The following is an 18,629-nucleotide window of genomic DNA, read 5'->3' on the forward strand; positions in this document are numbered from 1 at the left end:
AATCAAACGCTCTCGCGTTGTAGCTATTGCTCCCTCACAAGGTCTTCCAAAAGTGCTTGCGCACCATGGTCCTTTGACTGGGAATAGCTCACACATCTAGGCTAGGTTTTCATAGTCATGTGTAAAATGAGTTAATATTTTACACCCGTAATGCGATTTCCATTTTATTTTTCCTAGTTGCTCGTGCTATCACCTGCCATAGATTTCAAACACGTTTCGTAGGCATACTTTGTCGGGCAGGGTAGCTTCTGTTGGTTTAAAACAGAGACTGTAAAAAATAAGACTGTTTAAAACTAGGAAGGCTGCGTTGTAGGCCTACTTCCTGCCAAGACTGACACCCAGCGGCACCAGGCTTGACCGGGTACAGCATCTATTTCTGCATCCACAGCAACCTAATTTGTTTGCATATGTTGCAAAACTATTTTCTTGAAATAAAGGACACAATTAAAGTATATATATAATCGTTATGACGGAAGAAATTACTTATATAAAGTCTCAGTTTCATCTGCGCGGATTTACAAACCTAAAAAACGTATTTCTATAAACGCCCCAGGGCTATTCATCCCCGCTTATTTACGAGTTTCGATGGCGTTCGACCGATAAATTCATATATCAAAGCGCCTGCCATTTCTGAATAGCGCTCTAGAGGACATATTCGCACCAACACCTGCTACTTGTTTTTTTGGTGCAGGGTTTTGTGAAGAAACTTGCACGAACTGCTTGTGTTTCTTTACTGAGTCGATATATTAGAATTAAAAAACTGAGATTTTAAGCCCACATATTTATAAAAAGTCATGGAAGGAGGAGGGTACTGCATTTATGGTCTAAACGTCCAATACCATGGCCTCTGGACATTCTCACATTATTACAATATTGCTGTCGCTTTTAAACAACTGAACTGGTGCATTTACTGTCCCATACACTTGCTCAATAACAAGGCTATTGAGAGATAGGAAGGGTAAAGCGTGTCTCATGCCAGCAATACTGCTGAACCGCAACATGGAATAGTTTGTATGCATGGTTTGGAGCTAGCATAGAGGTACGACTAGGCATGAGTATTATTTATGATCAAATCTGTGCATACGACCATTTTATGTATGAGGCCCCGGTCTCTCTGACTGCCCCAGGGTCTGAAACCAGCCTCTCCAAATTTCACTGTGCCTGAATCTTAACAACCAATCTATTGCTCATTAGATTCTATTGCTCTTACTAAACGCTGGGTGAAGGTCCACAAAGATTTACACACACACGAGGGGAGCAGCAGTCTAAATAAATTATTTTATATTGTGTTTCATAAAAAATGTTAGCTTGCTGTAGATATTGCTTGCCAGTCTTAACATTCAATGGTATAAATAATAATATTTATTGTTAATTTTAATATAAATTGTTAATTTTAGTCAATATGTATAATGATATTTGAATCTTTTAACTCAATAATTAATTTTTGCCACATTTAATGCGCTGCTTCCAGTAAATGCCATGACTATAAAATACTTTGTAACATACTCCGTTTGTGACAACACATCGGGTTGTGACAGTGTATGTGCCTTTACATTTTACATTTTACATTTTACATTTACAAGTTAACACTGCTTCATATGTACATGCAGCAATGTCCAGCTGCAGTGTGAACATCACAGTCACAAAGCAACTTTACATTTTTGAAGACAATAAAGACATTAAAGTTGTATATAAAACACAAATTAGTTTTATTCTAAAACACGTTTTGCCAATTAAATTTTGTTGATTTAAATAAATCTAGGTAATTGGACAATGTAACTGCATGCATTTGTCTCATATGTGTGTGTGATCTTTGCCGTGAATATTCTCCAAGTGTCAGTGTAGAGAAAGAAGAGTACATGTATCCACTGTTTTACATAATGTTGATAAAACATGCACAGTTCTGCATTGCAAATAAAAATTATTTTATTACTCGCCTAGAGGCAGATGAGGAGAACTGGCTAAACCTGGTGGTTTTGAGCATTATGTGACTATAATGTGCTTATATTAATTTAATAACATCAACGTTGAAGGTCTGCTGATGCACTTTTATTTTATTTTTTTAACTTTTACTTTATTTTTACATTGGAATTTCAAAGTAGCAGTATTGGCTGTGTGGCAATAAGTAAACCTGTCTTGGCATTGGCATGCTGCTTTTCATGCTGCATTCACTGCAATGGAGAAGTACACTTCAGCTGGTACAAGCAGACTGCTGGTGTCTGATCAATCAGAGGTGCTGCTGGAGTGCAACGAGATGATAGAAATTTTCCCAATTGAATCCTCTCTTCCCTCGGCCAATTATGCAGCACCCTACCGGACCGATGGCCACTACTAGCAATAACACAATCAGTACAGATTACCAGAAACTACACTGCAATACATCCATGTAACCTGAACACAGAATCTTAGTTGGATGAGCAGCCCCAAAACCTTATAATTAGGCTTTTCACCCAAATTCATATAAAAAATGTTAATGTACTTATGAAAAAATATTACTAGGGGTATGTTACATGATGTTGTAATAAATGAAGATTTTTGAATTTATCCTATTTCTCTAATCATATTTTTCATTTTCAGAACATGTTAAAATAAAATTTGTCTACTGGTAAAGCTGTATATACAGACAAACATATTCCTGCGCTAAAAGATAGGAAAGCGTTGGACAGGCAATTTGTGAAGGCAAGATAGTTCCAGCAGGTGGTGTCATAGCACTCTCTTTGTGGCCAAGCAAGCCTTGACTAAAAGATCAGACCTGGGTCAAATACATATTTGTTTTGAATTAAAATACTTTTCTTTGCATACTCATCTTGTCTGGTCTATTGGAACCAATGAAATACTCTCAAAAAGTGCAAACCCCACCTCCTGGTCATATTGGCAGGGTCAATTACACCAGGCAAGATCAATTGAGCACAGAAAAGTATTTGAATCCAAAACAAGTACGTATTTGACCCAGGTTTTCTAAAGATTAAGAACAACAATGAACCCGCCTTAAACACCTGGTTTGGTCTTCTCCAAGTACCGCTGGGTGACAATGTGGTGGTTTGGAGAAGGTTTTTAAAGGACATGCATTGTTTCATAACATAGTTTTTTAGACTCTGACATGAGAGAGAACCTCGACTGGAATGAACAGAGACCAAGAGCTGACTTTTAGATTTTTATTGAGCACATCATCATCATGTTCAGGATCTCATCAAGAAAGACACCGAGGAAGGACAACAGATAATGGCCACACACTGAGCAGATGAGTGACAATCGAGAATCCCATTCATCCATAATGGAGAGGCACATTCTCCAGATGATTCCGGGACACTACTGTCAGTACCAACAGAGCCAGCTCACCTTCCTGGACCCAAGACTTGTCTTCTTGCTTATTTAACCTGGACAGAACCTGATAGCTGAAGGTACAGAACTTTTGAACTTTGTCTGTGGGTTCACCAAAGGGTCATAGAGAAAGAGGAACTGAGTTTCCTGAAGGAGGGGGTTCTTTGCCATCGAGCTGTACATATTTGAACAGATACCATCACAAAAAAACTTTCTTTTTCAAACTCTGGCTAACACAGAATATTACTTACTTGGTGCAGTGGGTAGCACTGTCACCTCACAGCAAGAAGGTGCTGGGTTTGAATTCGGCCTGGGGCCTTTCTGTGTGGAGTTTGCGTGTTCTCCCTGTGTCCGCGTTTGTTTCCGGTTTCCTCCCACTGTAAATTTGCCCATAGGTATGAGTGTGTGAGTGAATGGTGTGTGTGCCCTGCCTCTTGCCCAATGCCCGCTGGGATAGACTCCAGCACCCCCCGTGACCCTGCCCAGGATAAGTAGGTATAGATAATGGATGGATGGATACTAGTGCTTGTATTTCTATCTGTGTCTATACTAATAAAATTAATTGAACTGAGTAGCAAAACTAATAAAACATGGCCAAGTAGCAAATCAAGTTCAGATGCAAAGTCATCTCTCCACAGTCACAAGATGGGACAAGCTGCCGATGTTAGTGCACAACTTCTCAGTTCTACTTTCACAATGACAGATATTTGCTTAACCACCAAGGCACTACCACATACTGTAGTAAACCCAGACAGGAAATACCCTGGTGGGCCATGGCCCAGTCTTCTTGGCTAAAACCAAAAATTACCCCACGAAGTACAAAAGGGTAACACAGAAGATGTATCTTAAATAAATTAGTCACATGGTGAGCCCTTGTTGTGCAAATTATTTAACACTTTCACGTCTCAAAATGACGGCAGCTTTAAAATAGCATCATTTCAGGCTATTGAGGTAAGGCACCTACTTTGTGGTCATGCTGAGACTGGCCTCTGTGTGCCATGTTTGTTCAGCCAGAATATCATAGCAGGGAGAGTTGGACAGAGGGAATAGAAGAAGTTGAAACATTGTGAATGAAAGTGGGGTATTTTTCACGAATCTAATCATTTGAGCTGTAGGCAATGACAAACAGGCTATGCTCAAAGTCCTGTAAAACAACCATGATTCCATAGGCACATGCATGGATTTATTGTAAATCTGGCCATCAGCAGCTGATTAAGGTTCCAAATCGAAGGCTGGAAAGAGAGCAACACAGGATCAGCAGCAGAGGGCAGACAATGTAACACTGTGGTGAATGAAGGTAAATTATTGTAAGTCAGGGTAAATTATGACCATTCTGAGTAAAATGGAATTAATTATAGATAATGAAGGTAAATACTGGTAAATTTGGGCAAATTATTTAAAAAATAATGTTGTGGTAAAAATGAAGAAAAAAGTACTGGGAAATATGGTGCCTGAATGGAATATTGTCCTAATTACCGGCTGGTGATCTAGATGTGCACAGGATCACCAGCAGAGGGCAGAAAATTCACTACCACTGCAACATTGTAGCAAAATAAGGGCAAATCGCTGTAAAATGTGGTAAATCATGGTCAACCATGGTAAAAAAAAAAAAAAAAAAGTAAATAGTTGGAAACCATGGTAAATTGTGGTAAAGCATGGTAACTGGTATTTTATTTATAACTTATTTTATTATTATTATTATTATTATTAAATCATTGCAAATAGCGAAACTGTAAAGAAGTAAAGAAAGTAATGGGAAATATGGTGTGCGAACTGAATCCATTCCTGATCACCTGCTGGTGATTCCGGTATGGACTGGGGCAGCAAAATTCATCACCATGTAACATTGTTGTAAATTAAGGTAAATCATGCTCAGTCAGTGTAAATCATAGTAAATAATGTGTTTGAGGAAACATAATACAGGGGAATATCCTGTTTGGGATTAAATATTATGGCAAAATTACAGTGAAATATTAAAGCAGTAATATTGAATAATATTTATGTTTTGTTGAAAGAAAACAGAACAAATAGTGTCATGGTAAAAAATGTTTTTAAAAGTAAGGTGTCTGAATTGAATCCTGTTAAATAATTCATGTGTGCAGTGAAAGCCCTTTCATCTTATTATATATGATAAAAGTCTAAATGTAATCAGATCAATGAAATGAACACAAGGAAATGTGTTTCACTGAAAAATATAAATATATGCAATTTCCACAGTTTAATTTAAGGCCCCCCTAACAAGTGCTATCGTAGCTCCTTCTCCTGAGCTGAGTGCAGAAAAACTCATTATCCCTTTCCTTTCCAGCTTGCTTCCATTGCCCCAATTAAACTGAAATTGCCCACACCCAAGGTCCAGCCATGGCTTAATGAAACTACCCAGGCACTTTGGCAAGAATGTAGGAAAGCAGAGCGGAAATGGAAACAAGATAAACTGGAAGTGTCTTATGAGATTCTTAAAGATAGTCTGGCCACTTTCCAAGAAGCTGTCACAAAAGCAAGGGCATATATTTTTCAGACATCTTTTCCAAAAACTGCCATCATTTCTATACTTAACCCCCCTGTCGCCCTTCGTGTTGTTGTCTCCACTGAATTGTGTGAAGATCTTTTACATTATTTTTTATATTAAGTTTGAGAATATTAGATCTAATATCATTCCCTCTGGTTCTGACTCCTCTTCATATGTGGAATGCTCCATGGTCTTCAAGTTTGAACCAGTTTCTCTCTCTTCCTTATCACATCTTGTATTTCATGATGTCATGAAGTCCGCAGCCTCTCTGCTTGACGTTATCCTTTTATTAACCCTTGTTTAGCCACTGCCAATGTTCCTGCTTGCTTTGTACACACAGTTGTTCAGCCCTATCTGAAGAAGCCCACCCTTGACTCCAGAACACTTACCAAGTTGCATCCTATTTCTAAACGGTCTTTCTTTTCCAGAATCCTGGAGACAGACACACTCTCCCAATTTCTGTCTTTCCTGAACAATAATGACATTTTTGAATGGTTTGAGTCTGGTTTCAGACCCCTTCATAACAGTGTCTGCCCTCCTGAAGTTGACAAATTACCTGCTATTTGTGGTCGATGCTGTCAGTTGTGACATTTTAATCCTATTTGATCTAAGTTCCACCTTCGACACTGTTGACCACAAAATACTCATCGAACTCATCGTCTTGAGTATATGATTGGCCTTCAGGGTACAGCAATAAATTGGTTTATTTCCTACCTCAGGAATTCAGGAAAACATTGGTAATCATTTCTCTTCCACTGCATCCATCATCTGTGGGGTCCCTCAAGGGTCCATCTTGGGGCCTATTCTCTTTTCTTTATATATTCTCCCTCAGGGACATATCAGCCGCAAGTACAATGTCTCTTTTCATTGTTGTGCAGATGACACCCAAATCTACCTCCCCTAGAAGCCCAATGATTTCCACTCCCTGCAGAGCCTAAATGATAATCTGATATCTGATGGAGATTAAGAGCTGTATGGCCAACAGCTTCCTCAAACTAAATGACTCCAAATCTGAAGTCATTTTATTTGGCCCACCTAAATCCTTTAGCAGAAAATTTAGATAATCTCTCTCCTCTAATTAAATTGCATGCAAGAAATGTGGGGGTTATCTTGTTAAAAGGAGCGTCATCCAGCTTAGAGCCACTGCCAAGATCAAATAATTTCTCTCCTTCCATGATATCTATGATATAGAGAAGGTCAATCATGCCTTCGTCTCTTCTCAACTAAATTATTGTAACTCTCTCTATGCAGGTATCAATGAGTCACTCTTGTCACGTTTTCAGCTGGTGCAAAATTCCGCTACTTGATTACTTAATAGCACTAAGAAGATGGACCACATCTTAGCATCCTTGTATTGGCTTCCAGTCTATTTTAGGATCCATTTTAAGTTTTTACTTTTTGTTTTGGGCTGGTTTCCTCTTATATTACAGACTTACTCTGCCCTTATAACATCATCAAGTGTCCATTCAATGCAGAAATTACCCAGTGGTCATTTGGACCCACCTTCTATTAGTATGCCAAGTTTCACAATGATTACCCATATGGTTCGGCCAAAACTGAGAAAAGAACATGAGAAAAATGCATGAAAAAAATATTCCAAAATAGCAGCCATGATGGCAGGGACACTTTGGGCACACATACATTTGACAAAAAAGGAAGTTGATAACTACTGTAGGACAGAAATTTAGACTAAGAACCAATGATTTATAGTGATTTTTTATTATTTTTTTAAATATTACATTACAGGCATTTAGCAGATGCTCTTATCCAGACCGACTTATACAACTTTTACATAGCATTTGCATTGCATCCATTTATACAGTTGGATATATACTAAGGCAATGCAGGTTAAGTTCCTTGCTCGAGGGTACAACGGCAGTGTCCTACCCAGGACGTGAACCTGTGATGTTTAGATCACAATATGGTGCTCCATAGCATCACCATGCATTGGACTGAGCACATGCTTTGAATTAAAGTTTTTATGTGTGTAAATCTGTTTATCAAATTTAATACATTTAGGCCAAGCCAAGTAGGAATTTACAAGCATTATTGTGATAAGCAGGCCCACTGAAAGTTCACTGGCCCATTATTTAATCATCTTCCTAAATAACCACAAGAAAAGTAATACATGTATAGAAGTAGGTCCATTGATGCAACATGCCAAATGCAGTTTGGTCAAGGTTTATTGAAAGAGCAACCTTTTGAATGTCTTTCAGAAATTTGAAATCATGGAAAATCCAAACTGGTGGAAGCTATAGGTCCTTGAGAAAAATGTGTACCTTGTGAAAAACCATAAAATGTGAACCAAGACATTTTTAGTACCATCGAGTTGTCCGTACTGTCCCCCAGGTGGGTGAAATAAAGCTTTTCTGTAAGGCTGTGCAAGCTGACCATGCACTCTCCTGGTAGGGATCAGTGGGATATGCCTTTACAGGTGATCTGGCGCCATGACGAAAGAACTGGTCCAAAGTCCACAGTGTAGTGGAGGTCAGTTGGAGCATGGATAAAATGTTAAATATTAATTTAATTAAATGTTTCAGGTCCGTTTCCCCCCTCCAATGGGCAGAAAAGTGGTGATGGGGGGTCAGATTGCCCACTTGGCAAGTGGATAAATAGTAGATGGGGAGGGATGTTTCAATTTTAACATGTTTTGAGTAAAATCACATTAATCTGAACTGCTTTACACTACAGACTGTTCTGCGTCCAGGTAAAAAAGAAAAATGGTGACTGTGTCACATGACCATGTAAGTGAATAGCCAGTGGATCATTTTATGTCTTCTGATACTGGGTGCAAAAATAAGACAACAAACAAAAACTCAAAATTTGTAACTGAAAATGCACTACCACTAAGCTTGTGAAGATATATCACTGAATTTTACAATCCAGCAGTCCAATACAAAGGAAAAGGGAATGTTGTGACAGCCCATGCAGCATAAGGGTCAAAAGGTCTTTGGTAGTCTTTGGCAATAGGCATTGAGCAACAGCTGAACAGATTACTAATGCTTATCAACTAATTCTGGAACCATATAATTATATGATTTACAACTTCTGAACTACATGGGAATCATAAAACACTTCATTAAAAAAATCACATTTAATAACTTTGCCCTGCAATCAACCAAGAAGCAGGTTGGTAATGATACAACTTTGCTACTTTGTTTATCTTGCTCCACTTTACATTTTGAAGGCACCAATAGGTGAAAAAGGGTTCAAATTATTGTCAGATGAGCTTTAATCTAGAACTGGATGACTGCTTCGCAGAGCTGCATTGCCAAATCACAACAGGCCGGACATTTCATGATGTTCTTACAAATTACACAGGAAGTCTCGCAAATTCAAATACATACCCACAAAAACAGGTGATTATTTGCTACAAAAACTTGAAAAACATAGAAAATAGAAAACATATATGAAACAATCAATGATATCAGTAATGCTTGTTTATCTTTGCAGGAGACAGAGAATTTGCTGTGATTTTGATCAATAATTTAACAAACAATATGGAGTGGAGACTACTGATGCACTAGTAGTGAGGATGAAATATTATGAAAATAAAGGGAACCATAAAACAAAATGCATTGTGTGTTAGTCATTACTTGGTAATATTCGATAGCAAGACCATTTCTGACCATTACATCACTAAGGGAGACACTGACTCAAGTCATGGGGGGGGGGGGGGGGGGGGGGGGGGTATCCTCTTCTGGCTGGCAGAAGGTGTGGGTTCACAAATACAAAGCCATTTAGTTTCTGACAGGTTTCATGAAGCAATCAAAGTTGGCATTCCATGGCTGAAAAACAAAGGTACTACGAGTAGAATTATAACCCACACCATGGGTTTACTATGGCAGCATAAGTACAACAGTGACACAGAGCCCACACAGGCATGAGAAAGGCAAGAAACCTAAGTGGTGCATAGAGTTGACTTTACATATTTCATAGGTAGCTAATAATAAAAAATCTACAAAAACATCAACAAAATACACTGACTTGTGACTAGCCTTAAGTAGGCTGCCATTAGATTTATTTCCACGTATTCTTTTGATAATATTAAAAAGGTATTCCATTACTGTACAATCAACTCTAATTGTACTAAATAGCAACTGATTATTTAGCAGAAAACAGCAACATCAATCCACCTAACATAATAAGCTACAAGCTGAATAAACGCAGCTGAAGCTGAACCGATCCTTGCTCTCGATTCTCGATTAACAACGATCTGGGAGCTTCTTGTGCTGTCTGTCTATTTGAATGTATCCTGTGCTGTCCAAAAGCAGTAACCCTAATGGTTTGGAAAAGAAAATTAAAAATCGGAACCGAAGACGACATTAATAAAGCCATTAGGGAAACCGTTCTTGGTCGATAGCATCAGAAACCACATTTGAACTTCGTTTATAGCGAGGCTACGGAGCTAACGTTAGTTAGCCAGCTTCGTCTACGACTATTTCCAACAAAAATACAGAAACAAGGTAGGCCACGGCCTTTGGGTGGGTTTGTTGTAGTCTTAACTAGCTACCGGGCGTACTGGTGAGCTAGCTAGTTACTTCTCAGTTTCCATTAACTTTTTAGAGTAATTTGGTGACGTTCTACAATTTATTACGATGTATTTAATTAGATTTCAATATTCTGGATGTATATCGTTGTTCGTCGTTACTGCAGGGCAATATTAGCTCTTGGCGGAATTAGCACTAGCTATGCCTGCAATAATTCAGTAGCTATCGTGTTCGCTAACTTGGCTAGCTAGTGCTCGCTATGTAACGTCTGTCGTCCACTGTTTTCTGATAGGTTCCCAATAGTTGTCTTAATGGTTCACCGCAAGCTAGACAGCTAGCTAACCGTGAACGTTACCCGGCGATGTTTTGGGTTTGATTATACTACGTTACCATTACATTACATGTAACTAACTATCGTTAGCTAGCTCAAAACTACATTATGTTGTAAAAACGTAGCTAGCTGTATACTCATAGCCACTGTGCTGCTGGCCAGTTAACTAACGTTAGTCTACTAACGCTAGCGAGTGTTAACGGGTTCGATATTCGTTTGGATAAGCTGGTGTTAGCCACCATCAGGTAGAAACATTGGCTGAATAGCTAGGTATATGTTCATATACTCTACTGTTTCTGGAACAGTTGCGTGATACGACGAATTGTCGCCAACTACCTTGCTACGCTAGTTTATATCAGGTAGCAGGCTAGCGATTAGAGTCAAAACGCGAGGAATCGAACAAGCTAACGTTAGCGTTCGCTCGCTAACCGTTTTACACACGTAGCTAGCTGACGAACATTAGCACGCCAAGGCCTCTATTTCACTGGCTTGCACATTCGTTGTCAGAACTAGTTTCTGTTCCTTTTTTAATCCAAGCTAATTTGTCTAGCTACTTGTAATATCAATATGGACTAAGTGGTTCTAGCAAATCTTAAAAATCACCTCTTATTAAAAAGGTACGTAGCTAACGTTAATTAACTTCAGATTTATAGTGACATCTTATTTGTAATTAGGACTGGACTTTCTCCACGATTGTAAATAATTGTTTTCAAGACAGCTGTTGATTATATTATGTCGGTGTCATTACAAGATTGTTGGGACAAACTTACATGACCTGTAGTCATTCCTAGTTACGTCACTTTGTATAGTAATACGATTCCACGTGCTGGCTATTGCGATGCAATGCACTGTACGCTGCTCTTTAAGGGTAATTTGCTGAACACTGTTTTGCATCATGTTTTCTAACGTATATTTTCTCAACGTCTGTGTATTTTGTAGTTTTTATGCTCTCAATCCTTTACTTGATGCATGTATTTTCTTTTTGCGACGTCACTTTGTATAGCTTGAGTTCACGTGCAGGCTACAGTTTACTCAATGCATGTGTTCTATATTTATTCTTACTGATCTGTATTTTTAGCTTTGTACACTGAATGCGTTTTTTGTTTATATGTATGTTTACAAGCGTATTTAAGAATACTACACTGTACTTTCCCTAGTTGCTTTGATTTAATTTTGCTTATAAATCTTTGGTCAATTTAAGAATAGGACATCTGCCTGCCTGTTTTTCGCATCCAGTGAGTAAAGGAATCCTTAATATTGTTTAACTTCTGCACCTAACCTTAAACATATTGGCAGAGCTTCGCCTGGACTGCACTGCTGGAGACACAAAGATGGATTACTGAGTTATCTTGAAAACCGCACTGAGTAAAAACCAGAATCCTCCCAAATCTGGACATAAACTGAAGTTAAAATTACTGTTCAGGGTTTTACCCAGCGCAGTTATTCAGCTAACTCAGTAAGCAACTTTGTTAAATACATCCTGGTCTCTTTCTTCTTGATAATACTGAAGTTCCATTTTCTGAGTAAAATATATAGTTTTTAGCAACTAACGTACATTTCTGTAGAAGTCATAAAGTTTTTGCTCATTATCTTATTTAATGTATCAAAATGTATCTTATTTAATGTATCAAAACCGAATGGTAGATAGCCAGCTTAGTGGGTACAATTCGGCTGTGATACATTGAATTCAGCAATGAACTTCCATCGGCTAGTATCGCCAGCTAAATTAAAAAATTTGTAACGTTACAGAAATGGTTATTACCACAAAGTCCTTTTTTTCTGCTGACTCGAAACCAAGCTGCATCTTTTTAAAATGTTGTGTCTGTAATCTTGTACAGGTGTGTCATACAGCACCCAATGCTATGACACCGCTAGAATCAGCTCATCCGTCCAACTCACCCATTTAGAATTTTGTCGAGGACATCAACATAGTTGAACTCTGATTGAAGGCCAAGGACGAATTAACTTCGCAACCGGAAGTGTGCCGACTGAAGCAAATATTAGCAGTTTTCTATCAGTGTTACCGCCCCATTAATCAGTATGCGAAAACTTTCAAATTGTCAGCTTAGAAATCCAAAAATAAAACGAAAAGTTGCCATAGCAACAGTTTACAACACTTGATTCACAAAACACATAGCTAAGATTAAATATGCAAACGAAAGGCTTTCTTATGCAGTGAATATCTTGGTTGCAACATATCGTGCTACGCATTCTTGTGGTCAGGGATGCAGTATTTTTTTAAGTTTGGAAATATGAACGTAGTCTAGTAATGTTGATTAGAGTAGATGACGTAGCTCAGTCTGTTTACGATATCGGTAGCTAAATGCGTCATACCAATAAAAAATATGCTAGGGAGGACCAAAAATACCAAAATGAATAAAAATAAAAATAAATGAATAAATAAGTGAATAAATAAATCAATTAATAAATATGAATGCAAGAAAAATGTAAAAAATAAAGGAATGTACACGGATATGAATTAATGGATGAAACCTGACATTCTGTGCATGGCTATTTCTGCATGTATGTACCTGTTTACTTATCCTTTATCATTTCTTACTGTATTACTGTTTATTTACATTTTTTAAAAAAAAAGGGTTTCAACCTCTGGCTAATCACCACCCTGTCATGCTGTATATTTTTGCATATGCAGGGCATGTTATGGTTTATATCTGTCTGTTATTGGTGTTTATCAGCATATGGACCAGAGTTGTGCCAGTGAAAGTCAAGAAACCCATTATGAGGCTATGAAACATGGGGGAAAAAACAGTCATAGACATAGGCCAAAATCAACGGTTTGTAACATCATTGAGAAAAATGAGAGCACTTGTGAGGGCCTGATAGGCTAACGAAGACCTCAGTTGATGACCTAAGAATTTGTCACCATAATGAAGAAAAGCCCCTTAACACCTGTCCTGCTCATTTTACTGCTGCTATCAGCAGTTACATCATCAATGAAGACAAGGGAGCCAGTACATGCATCAGCCATAGATTCCCAAATGATAACACCCCCGCCACTATGTTTTGCAGATGAGGGGGGATGCTTTGGATCTTGGGCAGTTCCTTTTGGCCTCCACACTTTGCTCGTTCCATCACATTAGCCGCGTTTCCACCGCAGGAACTATACCCCGGAACTAGGAACCTTTTGAGGAACTCAGTGCGTTTCCACCGCAGGAACTAGGGTCTAAATTTAGTTCTGGGGGCTTTGTTTTACCCCCCAAAACGTTCCTGCTCGGGGGGTAGTACTTTCCGAAAGTACAGGAACCTTTTGGGTGGAGCTTGCAGCGCTGAACATTTCTGATTGGTCGAGTACTCGCAGCATTTGTGTTGTATTTATTTTCCGCCATTACCCGCCATGTTTGAAAATATGCAGCGGCAAACCAATTTATTTTCATAATAACTTCAAATCAAACTTGTATGTTATGCGGCGCAGTAGCCTACTTTTGGTTATAGCCAACGTCAACGTCTTGGAATTATAACGTGTGCTCTTCTGTTCTTTTCTTGCTTTAGTATTCGTTTTATAAAATGCTAAGCATTCGTGCTGGGACAGCATATTACGTAGGCTACCAAAACATTCAAACGGATTAATTCGGTTGCTGAATATTTTCTTCCGGATTTTCTTTGTTAGCCCGTTGTAATTGACTCAAAACGTTTGATACAGTTATGTGAGGTATGCGGTAGTTCTGCATAATTAACATTGGTGATACAGTACAAGCAAACTGGAAATCACCATCCGCACTTTTTATCCGGGTAAAATAACAGGTTAATTCTAGTAATCTTCCCTTTAGCTTTTTCAGACTGCCGTAATTTTACTCAATTTTACTGCCATTTTTCAATTCCACGAAAAGACCAGGAAGACTATGGACTAATTTATGGTGCATGGTTCGCAACTGGAGGGCACACTTCGCTGCTCGGCTAGCAGTAACTTCGAAGGAAAGCAAACGGTGGCTGTACCACTACTAATTTACATTTTCACGCAAGTCCGAGTTTTCGTTCTATTCTTGTCATTTTGCCATTAGCCTATATGCAATTGACGACGAGAAAGTAACCAAACAGCAAATTGTTTACAACGTGTGCATGTTTTCTGCTGTTGTTGCCAGTTATACATATAAATGTGAATGCATTCTGTCGCTTCGGATGTCAAGACATGAAAGCGAATGTTCGCATAAAAACATAATGAATGTGTTTGAGAGGATATATGAAAATCAATAAATACAAAAGTAACCATATATAGTCATTGTTGGTAACCCGTTGTATAAGTGGAATAAACCCCTCCGGGCTGTCCCGGTTATTAGAAAATAATGTAGGCTACTTCGGTGGTAGTATGGGGTTACGGAAGAAATCATATGACAGATGGACCGACGACAACGTTGCTTTTTCATAAGTCAGTGGGCTAATTTGCCTAATCTTCGCGGTACTTTAGACCCTGGTGGAAACGCAGACAACCATTGGCTGAAGGAACCTTTTAGTTCCTGGTAAAGTAGTTCCTGGGACTGAAAGTTCCGGGTAATTTTGGTGGAAACGCGGCTATTGATACAAGTGAATCTTGGGCTTATCAGTCCGCACAACCTTTTTCCAGAACTCTACAGGCTCTTTTAGGTAGTTTTTGGCACTCTGTATCCTGGCCATCCTGTTTTTGCAGTTACAGTAACTAGCTAGTGGTTTGCATCTTGCAGTATAGCCTCTGTAGTTCTGCAGATAGTAGTCACTGACACATCCACACCTGCCTCCTGAACAGTGTTTCTGATCTGACAGGCAGGTGTTTTTTTATTATCATGAGACTTCTTATTCTTATTTTCATGAGAGTTCTTTTTTAGCCTACCTGGGTCTTTGTGAATGTCATTGAACAGTTTTTGAATAAGTTTCTGAAAATGCTCTAACTTCACCATTTCAGCAGACATGTTTCCAAGAAAATCTCATTTGGCTAAGTTACCTCAATATCACAGCAACCTCTGACTGGTCTGATGCTTATAGCCAGCTGTCTTTGTTTACGCTGCTGTGTGCCAGTTCAAAAGAAATGTTCCTTGATTTTTTAGAAACACCTGACACATGTAAATACTGAATGTGTGGTCTCTGCCTATAAATTTTATTGGGAAGAAGTTTAGTCATCAGGGCTGTTCATCCTTATTTCATTATTACTTATTTTGGTTTTGCAAACAGAGATTACAAGATGGACTGCCAAAAGCCAGTAAAAAAAAAAAAAAAAAATCCCTATGAACAAGCAATCCAAGTTTATCCTAGAATTGCAATAAACTAGAAACCAACTAAACAAAAAACAAAACATGTTAACAAAAAAACTTAAATGGCAAGTGTAGCTAAAGCTAGCAAATGTACGTAGATCCAATTTGTTCAGTACATGTCCTGCTTTCAGTCTTAAAGAGGCAGTTTGCCCAAAAATGAAATTAAAGTGTGTTGCCCAGTGTACTGTCTATCCATCCAGATAGTTTTACTGAGATTTGATGAGTTTTGTAGATGCAGTTCACCTTGACACAACAGACTAATATATACTTACATTTTTTGTGGCATTCGATAAACTGAACAGCATCGTCTCTTTCCAAATGTACTGCCACCTTTACTCATGGACATCCACAGAGCTTAATTTGTGCATCAAACTATTTCTTCTACTTAAAAAAAAAAAAAAAAAAAATTAATGGTTGAGATATTACCGGGTGTAATTTACATCATGGAACAAGACACTTAATTTTTGGGTGAACTGCCCCTTTAAGATTTGATACCATGTCATGTTTGTGAACAATTAAAAAGTTGTCTGCATTGAAGTTTGATGATCATTTTGACAGAAGAACATCAAAGCAAATCTAATACTTTGAAAAAGCAGGCATGTTTAATTTTGTGGCTTGTTAGAAAAATATCAACCCAGAGACCAATGATGAAACGTTAAATTCCTGGAGGTGGAGTAAATGGAAATCATGTTACGCAATAAAGATGTGATTGTTCAACATACTGTTTCCTGGAGGTGCTATGACCAGAATTACCCAGCATGGCTTTTAATGCACTTACCTAAAATAATACCTTTCCAGCCTTGATAATCAGAATGGGCCATAAAAGCCCCCGCCCCTTTCTTTTAAAATACTCCTATTTCTTCCCCAGTTATAGCCTATAAAGCGCAAACGCCGGCCTAGAAGCACTGAGAAGGCCAGACTGGTTTTTCGGCCATCTTGTCCGGTGTGCTTGGCCTTCCTTTGCTCTGTGCAGATTTGCTACAGAGCTTAATAATGGTTCTCTCCCCCCTTTTTTTCTTTCACCTTGTCAACAAGAATCTTGACTGCTCTGCTGCTCAAGCTGCTTCTGGATTTTGGCTTTTGGCATAAGGAGAGCAAGGTTGCAAAGTGCTTGGCTTGCCAATACTGTAATTCAGGGCAGATTTCTCACCCAGAGCCAAACCAGGGTACGTTGCTTCTTACCTTCAGCTCCCCTGTAAACAAAAATCAACATGACCGCTTCAAGAATAACCCAGAAAGGAAATTGCCCGTGTGAAGCCCACTATATTAATTAAAGCTGACAGTGCTTCGACGGATTGAAAAACCTTTTCCGCCACTTGCCATTTATGCATACACGTAGGCTTACTACTGTTGCTTATGTTTATGTACCGTTTGTTTTTTTTCTCCTTCACAAACCCCACACACTCCCTCCCTAATTAATTTGCTTGTCTCGTTCTTTCTTCCTGCTCCCTCTCTGAACTCCCTCCATCCCCGTGGCCTGCTCCAGATCCTGCATGGCCCGTGTGTAGCTGTCGGATCGAGGTCCCAGGCGTGAGGAAGCAGGTGCGGCGGTGCGGCAGGCTGGAGTGTCGAGATGAAGGCCACCCACCAGAAGAACTCGGTGCGGATTCTGGCTGGCCGCGAGCGGGGTGCCCAGGGGCAGGGGTCCCAGCGCCTCCTGCAGCAGCTTGTGGAGGAAAAGGCCCGCTGGATGAAATGGCAGAGCCAGGTGAGGTGGATGTGGCCACACCTTCCCCGAGCCATGGGGCGGGGCTTCAGTACTGGAGCATCACTCAAAAATAAATTGGCAGCTGCCTAATGGAAGCAAGAGTCCAATCCTATCAGGAGGCACTTTACAAAATTCATAGGGTTGCAAAAAGGGTATTTTCAGGGTCATTTTTAGTCTTCAGACATCTATGCTGTTGTCACTTTGGATTTCACTGAAACAGAGATTGAGCCTCTGAAATGATGTTGCCCTTTCAAAGCTTCAAATCACTGTTGACTTGCCAGTCAAGTGCAGCTTTTTAGCAGCAACACCCTCCTATGTGAAAAATGACTGTCCAGTAGCTTTCTAAATAACGTTTGGTCTCCAGAAATGATCCACAATTCTCTTAACGTTGGGGGCCTGGTATATGTAAAGAGGAGGAGAAAATGGATTATTTTACCCAGGTCACCTTAAAAATGCACAAATAGTGGTATATATAGTGGTTCAGGTTTGATCTCAATTTCAAGTGATATGAAATGTTGTGCATGTGCATTTCTTGGAACATAATTTCAATTGGGTGTACAGGGCATATTTCATATTTCAAATAAGCATAATTTAAAAAAGAGTACAAAGTTTAGGTGGCGCATATGTTTGAGCAAGGTGTTATGTATTTTTTAAAATCTGTTTTTGTATAATTCCACAGAAAGTAGAGTTACCGGACAGCCCTCGCTCAACATTCCTGCTGGCATTCAGCCCAGACAGGTAAGAAGGTCATCCAGTAGAAAAGCTTCTCATGTTTTACTGTGAGTTAGTTCATGCCCAGCTGTACAGGAGCCATGCCCAACATAAGATAGAGGGCTTACAAAAGTGCTTGATGTTAAATGTGGGAAATTAAAAGTTGAGAGAGTGCTTCTTTGTGAATACATATCCTGTACAGTGAAATTCCAATCTGCTGCAACTTTAGTGACATCATGCTGTTTTCCAAAACTAGCAGGCATCCAAAAAGTTTATAAAAGTCCTAAGTTTCCCTAACCTTTCATGGACCTGTTATCAGAAG

General features: G+C 39.0%; 1 protein-coding gene across 2 annotated transcripts in view; it reads left to right on the forward strand.

The window, feature by feature from the left end:
• The first annotated feature begins 10,056 nt into the window (after positions 1-10,056).
• The window catches only part of LOC118227463 (activating molecule in BECN1-regulated autophagy protein 1-like), a 107,800-nt gene continuing 99,227 nt past the window's right edge, over positions 10,057-18,629 (forward strand). For both annotated transcript variants that reach the window (XM_035417958.1, XM_035417959.1), the window contains exons 1-3: positions 10,057-10,293; positions 17,375-17,596; positions 18,276-18,334. In XM_035417958.1, coding sequence (XP_035273849.1) covers positions 17,462-17,596; positions 18,276-18,334 — 194 coding nt within the window. In that variant the 5' untranslated portion in view covers positions 10,057-10,293; positions 17,375-17,461. The remainder of the gene's footprint in view (positions 10,294-17,374; positions 17,597-18,275; positions 18,335-18,629) is intronic.

This window comes from Anguilla anguilla, chromosome 5, assembly GCF_013347855.1.
Source record: "Anguilla anguilla isolate fAngAng1 chromosome 5, fAngAng1.pri, whole genome shotgun sequence".
Lineage (NCBI taxonomy): Eukaryota > Metazoa > Chordata > Actinopteri > Anguilliformes > Anguillidae > Anguilla > Anguilla anguilla.